Source organism: Dermacentor silvarum, chromosome 4 (genome assembly GCF_013339745.2).
Source record: "Dermacentor silvarum isolate Dsil-2018 chromosome 4, BIME_Dsil_1.4, whole genome shotgun sequence".
NCBI classification, from domain to species: Eukaryota; Metazoa; Arthropoda; class Arachnida; order Ixodida; family Ixodidae; genus Dermacentor; species Dermacentor silvarum.
Window position 1 is genome coordinate 7,366,386 of NC_051157.2, and position 16,237 is coordinate 7,382,622.

The 16,237-nt window shown below is 45.8% G+C and overlaps 1 protein-coding gene across 1 annotated transcript in view; it reads left to right on the top strand.

The window, feature by feature from the left end:
- The window catches only part of LOC119449382 (ubiquitin carboxyl-terminal hydrolase 35), a 70,842-nt gene that overhangs the window by 12,652 nt on the left and 41,953 nt on the right, over positions 1-16,237 (top strand). Inside the window, exons 4-7 of the mRNA XM_037712551.2 lie at positions 2,502-2,627; positions 7,930-8,040; positions 14,725-14,952; positions 15,654-15,755. Of these exons, the coding sequence (XP_037568479.1) occupies positions 2,502-2,627; positions 7,930-8,040; positions 14,725-14,952; positions 15,654-15,755 (567 nt within the window). The remainder of the gene's footprint in view (positions 1-2,501; positions 2,628-7,929; positions 8,041-14,724; positions 14,953-15,653; positions 15,756-16,237) is intronic.

The following is a 16,237-nucleotide window of genomic DNA, read 5'->3' on the forward strand; positions in this document are numbered from 1 at the left end:
CGTGGGCAGTTCCGTGGCCCTCGCTCGCTATGTGCTTGTGCGCCGCGATATTTCACGACTCGCATCGTTTGTACGTAGCGCTATGGTGCACAAGTACGTCAAAAATACGTCCTTTTAATTAGAACATATTTTCCGGCCCCTTCGAGTTCGAATTATCGAGATTCGACTGTATTTTCTGCTGGTGCGTCACACCCTTGGACAGGAATAACTCCTTTTGCGCACATTGCAGACCCTTGTCCGCATTTTCGTTGTCTTTCGTGCAAAAGAAGCTTTGTAAGGCTTCCAGGCCAGCAAGGGCTTCGGCGAAGGTAGCCGGTGGGCGCAAGCCTTCGTTCTTGCCACCGTCTTCAGGCGCCGTGTCCGCCACCACCTTCGCTACGATCTCGGCAAGTCGCCGCACGCGTGCGCGGCGTCCACCTGTTTTTGCCGTTTAGTAGTTCGTGTTGACGCCAGGGGCGAGGCAGCACAAAGGTCAATTCGCTCGCCGCTGCTGCCGCACTTCGTCACTTCGGGCGAACGAGCAACGCCGAGAAGTCGCGGAGGGGGGGAGGAATTGAGCACTGCAGAGAAGCCGCGCGACGGCTGTCTGCCACTTAGCGCTTCACAAGCACATGAGAGCGGCCTTTTTGCACACCTGAATGATAATTTTTCGCTGCAGAATGTATCATACGACCGCAGTTTGCCACAATGCTGAACGTTGCTGCCGAATAATTGTATTTTCCGGGACCGTATTAACTGGAACGTATTAACACATTCCTGTATGGGGTTATGTTTATTTTTCACGATTGCGAACGTAGGAGCCGGGAAATCGTATTAAGCGGGAACGTATCAGCGAGGTTCTACTGTATTGAATTGGTGTTTTCATAATGGCCTTGCAATTAATCCTTCTAGAACATCGTTCATGATATTTCACTCCAGTCACCAAATTGTTTAATTTAAACCTGTAATTACTCTGAGCAATAATATTATTTATGCTGTCGATAAGTGCTCATTTCTTGGAGTAATACTGGATTCTAACCTCAAATACAGAAATCACATTGCGTACCTTAAATGAAACTTTATGTATGGTATAAGAGTATTGCTGATAGTACGTAATTATTTTACCATATCCACCTTGCTTAAATTATATTTCGTGTTCATTTATAGCCTTCTTAATTACTGCATCTCATCATGGGGAAACAGCTATCCAACTCGCCTGATGTCACTACAATACATACAGAACCAAGCCATTAGAATGCAGTGGAATCTCGTTGATTCAATTCTACATAATACATTTTTTTGGATAATAAGTTTCTTTTTCTTTTCCTGATACTACGATTTGGTTGGCTAATACATTGGATGATACGATTTTCAGATGATATGCTTTATTTTCTGGTTTTGTGAAGATCGTATTATGAGATTCCACTGTACTAATATTCAATGCATATCGTTCTGTTTCACATATACTCCAAAGCTTCACAATAATCTCTATACATAAATTTATCCAGTTCAATCGCATAATTATCTTGTTCAAGTCTTTAAAACATTTAATTTCAGACAATATTTTATTGGGCAATTGTCTCGTTAATACTAACCTAATCAGATTTGCCTCTGATGGGAATTTTTTGTTGCCTTCAATACACTTGAACTACGGAAGGCATGCTGCTTATTTTACAGCATTATCATTGTGGAATATCCTCCCATCACACATTAAACATTCTTCCTCATTAGTAATTTTCAAAAAGCAGTTGCTACCATTTCTTATCAATACCTAGTACTTTGAATTTTTATCATGTATTTGTTGCTTTATATTGTAAAGGATTCATGTTTTAACTGTGTTTGTTTTTCTTTCTTCTAAAAGCTTGCCTATCTTTGTTTTCTAACTTAACTGCTGTTGTATTTCACATTTATTGTTTATATAACTTTCTGACAGGAATTCTCCATTCAGCCTTGTGCTTGGAACCTTCTGTAATTTTATCTATGTATTTATTCTATTTGTGAAACAAACATTGATTGATTGAAAACAAAAACACTGAAAGTGAGCACATTTTTGGCAGGAAGGAAAGTGTTATTGGTCCCCTCAACAGACCCTCTAAACAGCAATTTTTAAGTAATTGTAGCTATGGTAAAACCAGAAATAGAAGCAAATGAAATGTTGTGATAGCACAAGGAAGTGTTCTGCCATATCCACAGCTGATAATTTCTCCCACTGCCTTGAACAGCATTCACAACTTAAATTGCTCCACTTACGACAATAGATAGCCCACGTCTCACTTTTTTCATGATGTCTGCCTTCATTTTCCTTTCTTCCTGTGTATACCCCGTTGCCGGTGGCAGCACATGTGACTCGATAGGCAAGAGCTGTGACATTGTCTTTGCTGGCAGCGAGGCTGGTTGTCCTAAGAATAAGGGCACGTGGGATTTTGCTTTGAATTTCCAACTTTTTATCTAGCAGCTTGCATTGCGTGATCTGGGCACTGCTTGCGTTCCTTGGCAATGTCGACACATCCTCTTCCTTGCAGAAGGATCAGCTGGGAAAACTGTGCTCAGTTCTTGCATACTGTGTGGTGGCTGCACCGTGTCCAACTCAACCGCAGGACCTCAAGCCCTACATTAAGGACATCAACAGTGTGGCACTCTTCATCAAGGTAACAATTTTCACTGCACCAGGAGACCTTGTGTGAAGGGTCTTGCACTGGTGGTGGTGTTGCACTATAGTCACTAACAGCTGAAGAACTTAACACCCTTTGCAGCATATGTGTACAGTATAGACCACTTAAAACGTAACCGTTTATAGTGCAGAGCTGGCTACAACGCGGCCTTTTCCAACTGCCGTTTACCCTCCCATAGAACTCCATGTATACGTATACCGCTTACAGTGCAGCCGCGTGAGATGAAATACCGGTTATAATGCGGCTTCCGTGGGAAAGACAAGGGTGGCAGCGAGCACGCTTCTCAACATGGTTCGTGCTCCCGACCGACGTATGCATTATTTAATGCAATCAGACTCTCGTTAATTCGGACTTATTCGGCCGCACATCGGTTAATTCGGACTACTTTCGGAGCTCGGTGAGCGAGGAGCGCCGCAAATGTGCGACGCAAAAGAGCAAGAACGGCACTAGCGTCCAACCGAAACGAAGCGGCGGAGTCCGCATCGCCACAGCCATCAGTTGAAATCGTACGTGAATGGCAGCAACGTGGAACGCTTCGAACCTATTTGTGTCTTTAAAGCCTGTATTCTTGCGTTTACAACCGCGCATAACACTGCGTTGGCCACGGGCTTTCGTAACTGCGTAGTCGTCATCCACGATCGTGTCGATAGTGGTCGCGGTTTTCTCCGCAGTGGTTGCGGCGAACAGTAGTTTCGTTTTTACTCGGTACGCGCGTCGGATGCGTGCCTAAAAAACTGCGTAGTCGCCATCGATGATCGCATAGATGGCTACCGCGGTTTCGACAGCAGGTGTTGCAGCGAATGGTAGTTAATGCGTCCAGATTCGGTGCCTGCGTCGGGCGCGTGCCTTCAGCACCGCAATGTCGCCGTTCATAATCGCGTCGATAGTGGTCACGGTTTTTTCCGCAGCGGTTGCGGCAAACAGTTGTTTCATTTTGACTCGGTGCAAAGCTGTCGAGCTTGAAGAGCAACGGCCACATTGCGATTGTGTTTTCACCAGCTCACTGGCAAAAACGTATCGCGATGTGCGTGCGATAGTACAAAACGTGTCTACATGCTTGCTCTACATGTTTTGCATACGTGCAGGGCTTGAAAATCGGTGTTTTGGTTGTAGTGCGGTACCGCTTATAGTGCAAATATTCGCGACTCCGGCGACTTACATTATAAGCGGTTTACACTGTACCTTGTCTGATTCTGTTCCTGCGTGCCAGCTCGCTCCCCTACCCCCTTTTTCCTTGCTCGCACGGGAAGGCGATGATCATCAAGCCACCATTTTTCTCGGCTCACCCACACGTGCTTTCACTCGCAACTAAAGCACACAGCGCGCGGGGCGTAATAGGATCTTATCGCACTTATGTTTTATATGGAACATCACACTGCCTCACTTTGGCGTTCGCTCTCGGTTGTTCAGCGTGCGATTTGAGAGGTGCGCACACAAGGAGCCACGTGTAATCCAACCATTTGACCATCTGCGTCCGCCGAAGTTTCCATTTATTGTCTCGGTATTCCTTTGCGGCGGCAATGAAGTTTCGTTATATTGAAATCTTTATATTGAGGTTCAAAATACATGGCGCTCTATGGACAAGAAGTTATAAAAAGTTACGTACTTCGCACTGATCCTGAAGGCTTTGCATTGTATGGACGGTAAAACTTGAGAAAGCAATATCCACCAGCAATATCGTCGACAAGTGAGGAAGATACTTGCAGCATAAAGTTATGCATATAATGGAGCTGAATTTCGTAGTACATATTGGTGCAATACAGGCGTGTGTACACATTGTTCGCGAGAAAGTAAAAATAAAAATATTAATAAAATGGACGAATAAATGCTGAACATGGCGAAAAGATCCCTTCGCATGTTTCTACCAACTAAAGGTCGTAGATTTATGACCTATAACGCTGTGCCACACGCTTGACTGGCTCATTGGTTGCATATTAACCCTTTTCTCGGCTATCTCTTGTGCATCACGCCTGGTGCACCCAGCAAACCTTTGTTTCAATGGATATCGTAGATGGTAATTGGGTGGACAACGCAAAGCTTTGTTTGCAACTTTGGAGGACATGTAAGCAATTTCGGTGCTCATTACACCTTATCCAAACAATGCGTGCAACATATACGGTGCTTGTACTAAAAGTGGGGCTGGAAATGTATTCTAAGTTGTCCAAACTTTTTTATGAATTACATTAGGATCAGTGTGTTTTGCTCTTTGTTCTTTATTTGGCAATAACTTTGAGCCAGAGGCTTGTCATGTTTCTGACTCCATAAATTTCCTTGGTGCAGTCACTATCTGATTGTTTATTAAATGCGTAAGCATTTCTATGCCTACCCAGTGAGAAAACAAAAAACCCGTCCGTCCGTCTGTAACGTAAGACAAATCGCTATAAGGAAATGAATGTATAAAACGGAATAAATTCGAAAGGAAAACCGTTGGTGGTGGTCAATGAGCAGTCAATGAGTTAATAAGGCTGATAAGGACGGATGAGGGGATAGATGGGTCTTGTCACAGTTTATAATGGTTCGACACGAATGGATAAGGTGCTAAAGAGTGATAAGGGTTAATAAGCACTGATGAGGGTTCATACTGGTTGGATCAAGTCTGATAAGGTTGATAAGGACTGATAAGAGTTGGTAAACGTCGGATCATGCCAGATAAGGGTTGGATTGATTGCGATAAGGTTGATACTTACTGACCAAATAAAGTTGTGATAAAGTTGATGACAACTGAAAGGCTTTGATAAGGGTGGGATCTAGTCTAGTAAGGTTGATATCACCGATAAGGGTTGATAAAGGTTTATACTGGTCCGATCCAGTGTCATAACATTGATAATGACATCGTGTTGCGTGGAAATAAGCAATTCGCACAATGCTTATGCATACTTACACAACTTCCAGAGGAGTTTCTGTGGCAATTTTTTTCGGCCTAATTGTTCATGGGTATGCTCAATTGCAATAGATTTGTTCTTGCTGCACACAAGGCTTGGAATGTAGATAATCTGTAATTTGTAATAGCTTTTAGCAAAGATATTTGGCTTTGAGCAATCATTTGTAGTTGGTGTAGTCGCCGTCACCCATCCTTTGGTGCATTGATTTTAAAGTGAGCTCATTCACTTAATCTTGATACGTGGGCAATATAGTGGGCATGAGTTTACGTGTGGGTTGGAGTGAGTATGTGTAGATAAAGTGCAAGAAACTATGCTACGAAGCGGTACTATTCCGTTTGTCAATGTGCAATGAGCTGTACTCACAATGCTGGCGGAAGAGTGAATTTTTTTATCCTCGAGGAAAGCTGTGTATAGTGAAGGGCGGCCAGCTACACAGGCAGTCTTTATGTAGCAGTGGTCTGTGGACTTGGTCACACCGATTCATTCCATCCTTAATACGACAGTCACTATTTCACTATTTTTGCAGCCCAACCAATGCGCACACCTTCCGTCTACTGTTCCACATTTTGCATCATGAATGGAGCACAGTGCGTTAGCGAAGAGCCAGTGACATTTAGGGCAAAAGCGATAATGGTTCTGTATTTGTGCGCTTTCACTGAGGCAACATGCTTTCGATTTCTGCGATAGTACGTAAAGCAAAGTCTTGCCCACATTGGCATGGTGAAACACAGAATATCCTCATACAACGTATAAAACCTTAGCATCAATACAAAGAGCAAGCACTGTTGCTTAAAGCTACTACAGTAGAACCCCGCTGATACGTTTTACGTAAGAGCCGGGAAACAGGAATAATTGAGAAATGGGAGTAGTGTTGAACTGCACACAATATTATCTTAATTCTAACGTGTGAAACAAAAGTCGTAGTTTCGCCCAACAGCCGAAGTATCGATTGCGATAGCAAATTAGTAGACAGCTGTACAAAGTAAGAATAGTAGTTTTATCGTCCGTACAAACTTGTAAACATTTGCCTATTAACTATATTAACAAGCATGGTGTCAGCGCCCTCAGGCAACCCACCGTGGTTGCTCAGTGGCTATGGTGCTGGGCTGCTGAGCACAAGGTCGCGGGATCGAATCCCGGCCATGGCGGCCGCATTTCGATGGGGGCGAAATGCGAAAACACCCGTGTACTTGGATTTAGGTGCACGTTAAAGAACCCCAGGTGGTCCAAATTACCGGAGTCCCCCACTACGGCGTGTCTCATAATCAGATTGTGGTTTTGGCACATAAAACCCCATAATTTAATTATTTTTTTTAGCGCCCTCAGGCAAACATGAACACATCACACTCGATGAGCGTGGACACGCGCTGTCAAACGCTGGCGTGAGGAATTTAAGCGCCGCTGCAGAAGCGAGCGAAGTGACCTTCCTGCTGTTCTCTATCGCTTCAACGTAAACTGAGCGCCGAGAACACACAGCATGCTCAAAGCTACGAGCCGTCAATGCACCTACACTGCGTAGACTCTGCCCCCAACGTAGATCGCGTTCAAGATACAGCGCGCGCGCTGCCGCGCAGTACGGAGTTTATCAGAGCACAACGCTGCCCGCTATCCCTCCCCCCTCACTCCCTCGCCGGTGCCTTGAGCGCAACGGAAGAAGGCGCGCTTCCTCCCTGCTTTTCTTTCCTTCGCGCGCGACGTTTAGACGTGGTCGTCGGCTCCCCTTGCACGCTTTCACTCGCATATACAGCATACGGGCAGCAACAGCGTTATCGCCCTTGGGAGTTTATACGGAACATCTATGGGAGCCAAAACCAAATTTAGGGAAGCAATGCGTCATAGACACCATCTTTAAATTGCAAATACGGATCTCAAGGGCTATACTTTTGCTGGCGGAAACCGAAAATATGTAATATGCCACACCGCGGGCCGGCGCGGTGTGGCAGTTCGCAACATATGATGCAGGAACGGTCCCACAGTTGCGACGTAACACCGGGGTTACCAGTGCATTGGGTTCTATGGGAGCTGTGCTGGGACCCGCCGAAAACGACGTAACAGCCGGGAAAACGCAGCACCCGGAAACGTAACAGCGGGGTTCTACTGTACAACCAACCAAAATTTCATGGCAGTATGACTCAACATGACGCTGAAGCAGACGCTCCTGCCACGGGATTAAACTTTACATGTCATTCAGACGCTGGCGGCAGGAGGCACCACGGTATGTCCTCGCGCCCAGTAGCCAATTTATTTATTTATTTGTTTGTTTGTTTGTTTGTTTATTTATTTCAAATACAGCTAACTCCAACACTAGAGATCGTAGCAGAGTTTGTGATAGGTAGGCATGTAGCCATGGATTTCAAGCTTTCAGAGTGAGAATACCATCATTTTTCTCTCTGCAGTCTCTATGGACCTTGTCTGAAGCTGCACTGCGCAAGACACTTGATGTGGTCTCCGCCATCCTTACCAGCAGTGAGGACAGATTCTCGCCTCCTTTGGCATCAGTAGTGGAGGTGAGCTTTGGTGGTCTGCTTACAGATTCATTCAGCCAGACTGGGTTGGTAGAGTTGATGGTGTTTTTGTCTGTATGGTGTTACGTGTGTTGGTAGTTGTACAGTTAATACCCCTGTTACACGGCAGATCTAATGTCATTTCCAACGAATGACATTCGCTCGTAATGTCATTTGTTTGCTGTCACACAGGAAAATGTAATGGCATTCGTTGACAATGACATTTGCAAACGAATGAGTTCGCCGAACTCATTCGCATTCGTTTTGGAACCAAATGTGTAGTCTCAACACCAGGAGCCTACCAATCAGCTTCGCAAACAGTGCATGTTTTTTTATTGTTTAACAAAAATAACTCTTGTTTTGTCAATGTTTATTGCATAATGTTCTACTTTCATGGAGTTTAAGTGCACCACAGTGCATAATTGCCGAAAGCTACTCTCAATCCAGTGACTAGGCGGCCGTCTTTGGCTTTGGCTGTGGCACTGTGGCAGTCGTGTTTGTTCGCGCCAGCCGTAGCCAGCAGCGCGCACTTCACAGGAGCCGCTTGGTTAAACACGTGCGTGTTTTGCGATGACACCAAACCAAGAAGACTGTGATGTGGACATTAGGAGCCGCGCGCAGTGGTCCGAAGGGGAAACCCACACACTCAACTATGTGAATGAGTTTCGCACAGCCGCTCTTAGTACTCCCTAGAAATCGCTTCTTGCGTTTCCAACTCGAGGTTCAGCTTCCTTTCGTCGTTGCGATGTCTGGCCCGCATGCAAATCAGAGCAGCGATTACACGCAACTGCCGTTCTCGTGCTTCTTCAGCAGACATAGCGGTAGTTCTAGCCACCGTAGCGGTAGCGCCAGTAGTGCTTTCCTCCATGTTGTTTGCCTGAACTTTGGCTTGGCTTGACTCGACTCAGTTGCCAGTATCGAAGAGTTAGTGATCCAAAAACACGGTGTGAAAGGGAGGATCACTCATTGCAACGGATTTTAGCATACTACAAGATAATCATCGCACTAAATTAGGTACGACGCTATTATTGCGTCTCTTTTTTTTTACTATCGTCATTGTCATCATTTTCAAATGACATTAGTTCTCGCTGTGTGACAGCCCGTGGTGAAAATGACATTAAACCCCAACAAATGTAATTCGTTGCAAATGACATTAGATCTGTCGTGTGACAGGGGTATAAGGCGCAATCACATGCACAGGATTTGTAAGCAACGGTGACAAGCGACAGGTTTTGCTGTTGTGGAGGGCAATCTTCGCTGTCGCTCATCACATTGCTGGTTTTTGGCCAGCCAGAAAATTTCGCTTGTCACTCGGAAGTCCGCGTGTTGAGTTCCGTGGGAGACAGCATGATCGCGCAACATGGCACCAAACAGTCTGCCCACTTCAATCTGAATTCACTCTTGCAACTTGCTCTCTGCCATGAAAGCAGAAGAAATAGTAATATGAGCCATTGCTTTGTTTCATATGATGTTGAGGACAAAGTATTCGCATTGTTGCCGTTATTATTCAGATCAGTTGTTTGTTTTGATGCTGTTAGGCCTGTAATGCTAATGACAGCAGCGAAAGTGTTTCGAGTTTAGCTCACCAGAAGGCACCACAACATTATATGTTGGCGGCATCAAACGGATTTCCTCTGGCAATTGCAGCATATTAAAACTAGATCTAATACATCTTCGTTAAAACATTGACCTCATGGTACGTTTGTTTATGGGCGCACGATTGTATTCACTTGGACGATGTGGATTATTCACGACCTTTTTTGTTTTTTTCCCACTATGTCACGTCCATGTGGTTGCTCCACGCTGCGACGTGACAGGGTCTGCCTGTTTCGTCACTTGTTGCTGTCGCCTGAATATTACATGCATGTGATTGCCACTTTAAGGACAGAAAAGGTTTCAGCTTGCACTTGTCCCCTCTTTGCCTGTGTTTGTGTTCTGTTCCCGCAGACCGCGGCAGATTTATCACTTATTTCGGAGAGGGTAAATAGCCTGCACACTGTCCTTGGTGCTCAGCACTCATTGCTTGCACCTAGCACAAAGAAGCCAAATGTCTGTGCAGGAGAAAGCAAAGTAAACAAGTGAGGATGAATATGCTACCACATGCAGCAGATGGTACAGAGAGATCAAACATCCCAGTAGAAGTGCTAGAACTACATACAGCAGGCACCAGCGGGCCTTGCCGTACTGTGTTGCTCCATGTAGGCTGTCTTCCTTTGCAGAGTGCTAAGGCTGTACTATGTGCATATTCACTTAATTTATGAAAATAAAGTACCAAGAAACAACTACGATGTGTACAAACTCAGTTGCATTTTGATATCATGAATGATAAAAAACCAATATCTTGAGTTTGCTAAAATGGTCTGCCCAGAAAAAAATGTCCGACTTGTTTAGTTTCACAAAATAGATCTGCTGGCCCTGTTGTGCTTGCGTACATGTCACAAACTGTGTACCTTTATTTTCGTGACCTTCCTATGCTGATTGATCTGGATGCTTCCTCTGGAAGTTGATACAGGGTCGGGCTGTGGCGTATTGTGAAGATGGTGGAGGGACGTGAACAAGGTGGATTCAAATTGCCACACTCGATTTTTTGCCATTGTCGTGATGAACACTCCAATATGTGTTCCAATATGTCTTCATCGCAAAGAAGCCGGGAGGCTACTGTGTGTCTGTAGACTACCGAGCGTTGAATGCACAAACCAAGGTACCTGCCTACCGAATGCCTCAAACGGACTGGCTGTTGGCATAACTTAGCCGAGCTGAGTGGTTCTCAAGCTTCAATCTCTCCTAAGAGTTTTTCAGATTCCTGTTTGCGATGCCGCCATTATGAAAACAGCCCTCATCTGCCAACATGGTAGGTTTGAATTCCATCAGGATGTCCTTTGGAGTGGCAGGTGGCCCGGCAACTATTAAAACCTTGATGGACCGTGTGCTACAGGGAATCAATCACCACTTTGCTATGGCATTTTTAGATGATGTTCTAGTCCACTCAGAGACACTTGAGAGTCATGTTGAGCAGGTGAGGGAAGTGATGCAACGAATTGAAGGTTCTGGCTTTGCGATTAACCCGGGCAAAATACAGGTATGCCGTCAGTTCCTTAAGTTCTTGGGCCATATAATCTTACGTGGGCAGTACAGACCAGATGAAGAAAAGGTGCGTGCAGTGCTAGATTACTCAAGATCCAGCACAATTATGCAGTTGCAAGCCTTCATGTACTCTCTGGCTATTATAGGAACTTCATCCCACACTCACTGACAACACATCCACTCACGGACCTTTTGAAGAGGAATGAGCAATAGCAGTGGGCAGAGAGTCAGGAGCAGGCTTTTGCTTCACTCAAGCAATCCTTAGCTCATGAAGCGGTTGTGGGCCTTCCAGATCTAAACCCACCTTTCATAGTTGAAACTGATGCAAGTGGTGTCAGCATTGCAGCTGTGCCACTGCAGGCTGGCCCTGATGGACTGCAGCCTGTGTCTTTCATTAGCAGGGTTCTTAGAGAGGCCGAAAGCCATTGTACTGTCCAGGAGTGGGAGTGCCTTGCAGTAGTGTGGGCAGTGGACAAGTTCAGAGCCTGTTTTGAATTTACTGAGTTTGAGATTCACTGTGACCACTCGTCCTTGTCATGGATGTTTAGTGCCAACCTACCTTCGCTCAGGGTCAAGCATTGGGCACTACGACTGCAGGGTTTCAATTGTCAAATTAAGCACAGATGGGGACTGGCAAATATACCCGTAAATGCCTTGAGCAGAGCCACTCTTCAGTGTGATACCACTCAAGTGACAGTCTGCATGAGACACTGTTTCCTATTGCTGCTCCAGAACCTGAACCGAATTGAGCAAGTGGCAGTATCCAGAAGAGGATGCCACACACTTAAGTGACACAGGACGGCTCATCCAAGAACAGGCTCTTGAATGCTGGCATCTAAAATTGGACTATGGTCCAAGGGACTAGGCTTCCAAGCTTGACCCTGATCACTGGCTTCATGATCTGGCAAAGACAACAGAACTGGAACCAAGTGGACTGCTGGTTCAGCAAAGAGGCAACACAAACCTTGGCTACCTGATCTACTCTGACACTTGGCACATAAGATGGCACACGACCACCGCACTGCAGACCATGCTGGATTTTTCAAAACCATGAGACGTGTCTCACCACGGTTCTTCTGGCTGGCAAGGTGGGCTGATATATCAAAGAGTGTGCAGGGCTGTGTTCTCTGTCAGTGCACTAAAGCTTGACGCCAGAAGACTGAGGGCCTCATGAACAGTCAGTGGGCCACAGCTACCATGGAAGAGCTTAGTGTCAATATTATCGGATGCTTGCCATGTACACCTCGCGACCACAAATGCTTGCTGGTGGTTATCGACAAATTCACCAAGTTTCCAGGACTCTTCCCTCTGTGAGCGGCAACAAGTACGAAAACCTTAGAGTACATGTATGGTTGCAGTTTTGTGTCGCCATGGCACACCTGTGGCCATCACATGTGACAATGGGAAGCCCTTCCTGAGCACTTTATGGGACAATCTTCTAAAGCACTGGGGCAACAAGAACCATCGCACTGCCATGCCGACCAGCGGGAGAAATGGTCGAGCACCATAATGGCGCCATTAAGCAGTGCCTAGGAGCATACTGCTCCAGCCACAAGAACTGGGGCCAGCACATAACTGAGATCACCCTTGCCATTTTTACTGCAGAGAGCGTAGTCACCGGATATACTCCAGCCTTGCTGTGTTACGGCCGTGAGCTCCACACCCAGGTGACAAGGAAGATACAGAACCTCTGGCAGCGGTACACCATGCCTTTGCTACAGGAATCCAGCAGTGCCCTGAAGAGGAGCAACATATGTACAACATATGTTGTAGATATGTACAAGAGATGTACAGTGTAGACCGCTTATAACGTAAGTCGCCGGAGTCGTGAATATCTGCACTATAAGCAGTACCGCACTATAACCAAAACGAACGATTTTCAAGCCCTGCACGTATGCAAAACATGTAGACCAAGCAGCCGCACGTATCCGAAAATCGAAGCGTGTGACTGGGGGAGTTTTGCATCCGTTTAAATTTACAAACGTTGAAAGGTCAATGTCCAAGTACCCACGATCTTCGCATGAAGCAGACAAAGTAATAATTTTTTAAATGTCTCAGTCTTCGCCGAAAGGCGAAGCATCAATTGCGCAAATTAGTATAGAGCTATAAGGAGTAGGGATAGTAGTTTTATCGGCTGCATAAACTTGAGACATTCGCTTACTAACTGAATTAACAAGCGTGGTCTCAATGCGCACAAGCAAACATAAATAGACTCGATGACCGCAGACAACCACTGTCAGAACGCGGGCGTGGGGAAACACGGCCGTCGCAGCGAGCGAAGCTTGTTCGTGCGGTCTACCGCTTCAACGGAAACTGAGCGGCGTAAGCACAGCGCGTACAAAGGTCAGAGCCGTGTGAAGATCGCTAAGATACGGTGTGTGCAACAACACCGACAGCCGGCACAGGCGCGAACGCATTTGTTGCCAGAGAAGAAGCCGCCGCCCCCCTCCCTCTCTCCCATGCTGCCTTCCCGCATTGCTCCTTTTGCGTGGGAGATTGCGTCGCTAGTTCCCCTTGCGCCCGGTTGCAAGATACGCATTTGGTGCCACAGCACAGCGTCGCCCACCCCTTCCTTCCTCCCACACCCCCATGGCCTTTCGCGTGATGGAAGTCGCGTTTGCTCTCCGTTGTGCGTTCGCTCTCCGTGAAGGCGCGCGTCCCCCGCGCACCTTCACTCGCACATACGGCGCGCGGCAACAATTTTATCGCCCTTGGACTCATGCTCCACATCTCATGCTCCTCCTCCGCATCGCCCTTGTGGATCTCCTCTCCCATCGGTGGGCGCACCTTGTTGAGAAGCGTGCTCACTACCGCCCTTGTCGGCGAGATTTTCCCGCGGAAGCCGCATTATAACCGGTATTTCGTCTCACGCGGCTGCACTGTAAGTGGTATGCGTAGACATGGAGTGCTATGGGAAAATTACTGGGAGTCTGAAAAGACTGTACTATATCCGGTCCTGCACTATAAGCGGTTACGTTATAAGTGGTCTATACTGTACATATGTTGTACACATATGTAGAACATATGTGTAAGTTTTTTTTAAACATACAATATTTTAAAATGTACAATATTTTTTTAAAATTTGGTCAAAGGCCAGAGTTTCCTCTTAAGTGCAAAACTCAGGCAGAGATGAACGCTTGGACAACAAATTTGGAAGCAATGTCCAGTAAGGGAACATCCAATCTGTAAAAGGGTTCACTGGCTTTGGCAGCTAGCTGTGTTTGTGAGTGATGATGGAAGTGGTCCAACCATGTAGGTGCGAACATGGTTGAAGAGATGGTGACTTTGTCTGAAGGGGTGTCATTTTGGTGCACTGGCATTTCATACAAGTGTGCGTCACCACTGTAGAAATGGCAAGCCAGGAGAAAAAGATGGCTGATGCATTTAGTTTCCCAAAACCAATCTGCTGGATATGGTGTGCTCATATGCACACCACAAACTGCACCATATTTTCATCACTCTCCTATGCTAGTTGGTCGGGAGCGACCTACCACAGGAGTTAAATGTATAAATTTCATTTCAGGGTGTCACCACCCTGAACTGGAATTTTATTGTCTGCTCACTTGCAGGCCTTGTGTGAAAGCTTAAATTTTGGTTGTGCAGCTCTTGCCACCGTCTCTGGTGTCAACGGCCACCAGCTCCATGAGCCGTAGCCTGAGTGGCTCGGTCGATGTGGAGCCGCTGGTGCGAGCATCCCGCAGGTTGTTGCAGTGTTTGGCCTGGCCTGGCATGAACTCAATGCACCTCTGGGTCACAGCAGCATTGCGTGGATTTGTGGCTACGGGCCGCTTTGCTGCCATTGCTGACCTGTTTGAGTCCTCCATCGACATGGTGCGTATCGACTTGGGCTACCTTTCTTGTTGTTTTTAACAAATGTATGTGTGTTAACCAATGGTTCTTCTCGGAACAGTTTTCATATACAGCACAGCACATATTAAAGGCTTTGTTATATAACTCACAGTTATATATGGTTGAGATGAAAGTAATAATGTGAGGAATGTTTGTTTAGATAGAGCTGAAAGTTGTTGAAAGGTATGCACAGCTGCATTGACAACGATACCTGAGGCACTGTTCCATGATGGCCACCTACATTATCACTGAAGCTACATGCACACAAGCAGCTTTAATTGACTAGCATTGATGAGCTGTGTATGGTTCCACATTTACATGCTGAGGGAGTCGAACTTGTCACTTTCATTGTTATAACAGCTGACACCATAGTAAACAATGCATAGTCAACAATCATTCCTCTAGCAAATTATGTGTTTGTGTGGCTTAGCATGCTGGCTGAACAGCGTTAAGGATGTGATCACCAATTATGAACTCATTAGCTGCTATGGTTTGTTGTTGGCTAAGCATGCAAGTTGGGAAGTTTCTAGGGCTTTTTGATTATTGTGTCCTTTGCAATCAACGTTAGTGTGTACAGAGGTACAGAGGTACAAGCTTTACCCAATCTACAATGTAAATGTCCAGGCACAAGTTCTGCCATCCACAGACGAACCTTGTTTATTGCACATCGTCCTATTTCCCAGGTGCTTTGCAGGGCGATACAGCCATTGACTCGCAAGTGTGCGTTCCCGGTCCTGACTCTTATGCTGCTGTCGTACCAGCACTCACCTGCTCTCTTCCACAAGGTATGTCAGAGCACAATGGTTCATGAGAGAGTCACCATGTGGTCTCTGGGTTCTTTGTTCTGCTGGTGTCAACAGGAAGAGGGCTCATAATACATGTTAAAGCAGGTCAAGGGCATTTGCTTTTCAAGACTAAACAGGTCATTGATTTGTTATAAAGCTGCGAACACATAAAGGGCGACTTTTAACCTTGTCAGCAAAGCCATCGTTTTGAAATTCTGTGTGCCTCCTGTCAGACGTAAGAATGCAGAAATGATTTTAAGGAAGCAAAAAAAAAAAAAAAATTCTAAAAGCTGCAACTGATCTGGGTAGCCCAAGAGCTGCTTCTTGTGATGTCAGTGCAGTAATTAGAATGGACATGTGTCAGCAGTTAGAGCACAGGGCTGCTTATTAATGAATGAATGAATGAATTGATTTATTTATTAGTATACCTACATTTCGGCCATTCGGCATTACAGTAGGGGGCGAATTACATAATGAAGACA